Source organism: Fringilla coelebs, assembly GCF_963513975.1.
Source record: "Fringilla coelebs genome assembly, chromosome: 27".
NCBI classification, from domain to species: domain Eukaryota; kingdom Metazoa; phylum Chordata; class Aves; order Passeriformes; family Fringillidae; genus Fringilla; species Fringilla coelebs.
In genome coordinates this window covers 3,751,742-3,756,186 of record NC_140053.1, presented here as the reverse complement: position 1 = coordinate 3,756,186, position 4,445 = coordinate 3,751,742, and the positions used below count along the sequence as shown (strand labels likewise).

Sequence of the window (4,445 nt, the reverse complement as noted above, 5' to 3'; positions counted from 1 at the left end):
GTTTCAGGACCCTGCAGGGGCCCCGGTCCTGGTGGATGGACCAGGACACCCAGACCGGGCCCACAGAACGGTGGCCCCGATGCGGTGAGGGGGATCAGAGCCCCAGACCCGGCAGCGGGCAGGGCGGAGGCCCCGGCCCAGGGAAACGAGGCGAACGGCCCCAGAGCGGCCTGCAGGGCAGGGTCTCTGTTCTCACAGCCCGGCACGCCATGCTGACACTGCCTTGGCAGCAGGAGCGACCGAACGCCTCCTCCCGCTCCCCTCAGAACCAGCGGCGCACGCCGGCGGCTGGGAAGGAGAAGCTTTCCCGGAGAGCCCCATCCCGGACCTGGGGGTCGTCTTTCCCCAGAGCAGGCGGACAACGCTCGCTTTCCGCTGTTTCTCTCGGCCCGCGGTGCGAGCAGCAGCGCTCCCGCTTTCTGCCCCTCAGCACCACCCCCGTCCCGTCCGGGCCCGGGGCCAGAGGCAGCGCCTCAGGGAGCCGCCTCCCCCGGGTGCCCGGGCCACGCGGGGGGACTCGGGCATTGCGAACCCCAGCGAGGAGCCCCCGAGCAAACACCAATCGGCCCGCGAGAAACGCCGTGTCCCAGAAAAACCCTGAGTTTGGACGTGTCCAGCAGGGAGGTGCCTGCAATCAGCTGTCGAGCTGTGCTGCCTCCCCTGAGGGACAGGCGGCTCGCAGGCTCCGACGCCGATGCAGAGGACGGAGTCCCTGAAGGTGGCGGCACCGCCGCGGGTGGCGGCGGGGGAGCGTCCCCTGCCGGGCTGGACGCAGAGAGAGCGGCCACCGCCGACTCGGAGGCGGCGGCCGCGTCTTCTCCTGCTTCTGGGAGCAGCAGCGCAGGCAGAGCAGCGGCGGCACGGCCCCTCTCTGAGAGAGACCGCCCTCGCTCACCGCTGCTGTCCATCGCATTGCCGGGAAACCCGGGCAAAACAGCGAGAGACGGTGCTGCCGCCGGAGCTGCACATGGTCCACAGAAGCAGTAAAAAACTTCTCCTCAGCAGTGGGCAAAGCCTCAGGTCCCGCACTGCAGGGGGATGGGAGCCAGCAGTTTGTGTCCTTGCACGGATCCTTCTCCTGCTGGCTGTGGTGGGGAGGTGGTGAGTCCCCACACGAAGCGAGGTGCTCCACCAAATGGGCTCTTTTCCTCAGAACAGAGAAAGGTGCTGTAAATGCTGGATACATTCGGGGCAGTCCAAAGCCCGATTCACATTTCTCCCAAAAATAGGGATCCGTGGACTCTCAGACTCTAAGGTCCAGGGAGCATGTCAGAGCTGTAAGAAACCCATGAAACTTTGCCCATCTAAAAATCTCATAGAAATCTCTCTTCAACATGTGAAGAGACAATGAGTGACTGAGACCTGTTCTGCATGTACCACCTATGCCCAGGTTCTCCCAGAGTGTCATCTCCTCATTCTCACACTCAGGGTTTGCCTCCAGCTCCCAAGAAGGCTGCAGACACAAGTGACTTTGAACATGCTTTTATTGATGGCCAGAAGCAGAGCTGGAGCAGCAGTGGGAGGAAGGGAGCAATGGGAAGCTGGGTGTGCTTGGGACCTGCATTTGTCCCTTGCCACGGAGACTCCCCTTAGTGCCAAAGCCTGTGCCTGCACCACAGGGGCTTCTCTGACTCCACTTCAGCTGCCCCTGGGACCCTCTGAGCACCAGCAGGTGTTTGATGCATTGTGGAGAAGGGGCACTGAGTATTTTAGTCAGAGAATGGAAAGCAAGGAATATCATTGGGTGAAAACCTCCACAGCTGCTCACGGATCCAGGGCTCAAAGTGCGAGATCCTGGTGAATACTTGTGGGAAGATGCAGTTTCGAGGTCCACGAGAAACAATGCCATGAGCCGTCTCATTGCAGACTAATGGGCCACCAGAATCACCCTGTGTCGTGAAAGGAGTGAGAGGGGTCAGACATGCCACAGCTCAGCTCTCCCTGCCTTAAGCAGCAAGGTTCCTCTTCCCTCCCTCCATGTGAAGAACCTCCTCTTCCAAGCACCTCCCTCCCTCCAGACCCAGCTCTCAGTGTTTGCAGCTGCCTCACTACTCCTCTAAGCCCACCCATGAAACAATTCAGGCCTGCAGGCTCTCTGAGATTCAAAAACTCTAAAAGAACATTGACCTACTTTAGACATGGGGAATATCTAAGCCATTGGAGCAAGGAATTTACACACCAAAGCACTGGTTAGGCTGGGTAGAACATTCCCAAGTAAGTAAAAAAGCAAATGTTGCTGATAGCTAGAAAATGCACCCAATTCAGGGAGTACATCAGCTTCAGAGCTTCTGTGAGGACCCTCAGCTCATCATTCTGAAGGTCCTGGTTCATTCTGGTGTCCTTTGGATTTGACCTGGGAACCAAGCTGAATTTCCAGTCCCAGTCTTGGGAATCCCAGTCTGAACTTCCTCCCAGTCTTGTAGCCCAAAACAACACTTACCTTGTAAGATCCTTTTATAAGGTATTCATCGCCAACACAGATCATAGACTGACGCTCGTAGTTATGGAAAACCTTCTGACATGTTCTCTCATTTTGCACCTCCAGTTCCACCTCCCTCAAAACATCAGACATCATGTTTCCTATCATAGATGTCCAGCCCCAGCCTGACACACTACATTTATCTCCTTCTTCCACACGTTCATTTTGCTCAGCAATGGAGATACATTGCACATTGTCATTGATCTCAGCATTTTCCTGCAGCTGTCAGACAGAGAGAACACAGGGTTAGAGCCAGCAAAGGATTAGGAGCAAGTTCAGAGTTTGGGGAGCTGAGCAGGGGGAGATCCCTCATGTAGGAAGGATGTGCTGGGCCATACCTTCAGCAGCACAATGTCATTTTTCAAGTCATCACGGGAATATTCAGGATGGATGACCCATTGTTCAGCAGGGATCTCCTGCTGGCTCTGTTCTTTGGCATTTATGTTGTGGGCTCCCAGAATCACAGTGACCCTCATTGTCCTGCCAGGAAACACCAACACATTCCAGCTGCATTTACAGGAACAGCCCCCAGGGCAGGTGGTTGGAGCGAGGGGGTGGTGGGAGAAACCTCCCCAGAGCAGCTCTCAGCACGTTGTCCTCTCTCCCCTGGGTTCCTTCCAGAGCCCAGCTGAGGATCCCTCAGCCCACACTGACACAGGTGGGAGCTGCCCCGTGCTGAGCACAAAGGGAAGCAGGGCAGGGCAGACCCTGGACCCTGCTCCAGCAGCAGCTCTAAGCCATGGCAGGAACCCTGAGCCTGGAGAGCCCTGGGAGCGTTCCTGTCCCCAAGGACACGCAGCCCCTATCAGGCAGACAATTCCTGCTCTCACAGAGGGGAGCTCAGCTCCAGAGATCCCTGCTCTGCCTCAAGAGACACAGGGTACTGTTTCAGCCCAGAGCAGCGCTCAGGCACTCTGGCACAGGGTGAGACTGGAAAAAATCACCTGTGCAAGGATTACAGGGCTTACCCTTCTTTATCCACACAGTGAGCTGCTGAGAGCACTGCGTCTGGGCGAATCAGGAACCCTCCACAAGCATAACTTTGTGAGCCTTGTTTAATTTCTAAATAAGCCATGTAGGGTCTGGAGTGGGCCTTAACTGCCCTTCCACCAATGATCCTTCCTGGAAGAGAGATGGGAAATGTTAAGATGAATGTGCAATATAAATGTTAATATAAATGTTAATATGCTGCTGTTTCCTGTCAAGTTTGAGGCTGCATGAAAGGAAAGGGTCATCCTCTAATGCCAGGTGCCAGTGATCCCAACAACTCTCCCTCCTGGGGCTGTGCAAGGCATTGCTGGGGCACAGTGGAGAGAAAGAGAAGCAGCACTGTCTGGGGTCTGACCACCCCTGGCTCTGGATGACTGCAATGCCATCAAGGGCACAGCTCTTGTGCCTCTAATGCCTCACTGCTTTCAGGCACAGGCTGAGCTGGGAGATGAGAGCAGAGAGGAAAGTAGGAGAGTAGAGACAGGAGAGAAGGTGAGGCAGGAGCCTTGCCTGAGATTGACTACTCCCATCCATCTGTGCCCTTGCATGTTCCTGTGTACTCACCAGCCCCAGCCCAGGGCAGAAGGACAAAAGCATTTGTGAGCAGAAGGAGCAGCAGCATCTCCCACCACTGTCCTGATGAGCCCAAGCAGCCGCTGTGGCCCCGCAGGAGACAGGTACAGAATGGCAGGTACAGAACAGCAACCTCTATATATGTCATGTGGAGCTGACACAGGAAACCTCAGCTGCCTGTGGCCGTGTCATTTACTGCTTTTGTTCTCACAATCCCCAAACTGTGGTTGGTAAGGGGCTCATAACACGTTCTCTGCATTTTTGTCACAATCTTCTCAAAAAGATGGAGATGTGAGTTGGTTCAGAGCACCCACAGTGCACAGGGAGAGGAAAGGGGTGTCTGTTGAGGGCATCTCCCATCAGAGACCTTGGGAGAGAGCCCCTGGGCCCCTGCATGTGAGCT

At 56.0% G+C, this 4,445-nt stretch overlaps 1 protein-coding gene across 1 annotated transcript; it reads right to left on the bottom strand.

Moving 5' to 3' along the window:
• Positions 1-1,498: 1,498 nt before the first annotated feature.
• On the bottom strand, positions 1,499-4,138 carry LOC311163305 (cathepsin G-like). The gene is made up of 5 exons (XM_084222100.1): positions 4,034-4,138; positions 3,448-3,601; positions 2,818-2,959; positions 2,441-2,701; positions 1,499-1,889 (listed from the first exon to the last, which is right to left on the bottom strand). The coding sequence occupies exons 1-5, from the start codon at positions 4,089-4,091 to the stop codon at positions 1,710-1,712; spliced, it is 795 nt and encodes a 264-aa protein (XP_084078226.1). The 5' UTR covers positions 4,092-4,138; the 3' UTR covers positions 1,499-1,709.
• Between the last annotated feature and the right edge of the window lie 307 nt (positions 4,139-4,445).

What these genes read in the sequence shown, in the direction of transcription:
- LOC311163305 (XM_084222100.1), bottom strand. Translation starts at nt 4,091, where the DNA reads ATGCTGCTGCTCCTTCTGCTCACAAATGCTTTTGTCCTTCTGCCCTGG. An exon ending in TCTGCCCTGGGCTGGGGCTG is followed by an intron (nt 3,602 to 4,033) that starts GTGAGTACACAG and finishes TCTCTCTTCCAG; the next exon opens with GAAGGATCATTGGTGGAAGG. An exon ending in ATGACATTGTGCTGCTGAAG is followed by an intron (nt 2,702 to 2,817) that starts GTATGGCCCAGC and finishes TCTGTCTGACAG; the next exon opens with CTGCAGGAAAATGCTGAGAT.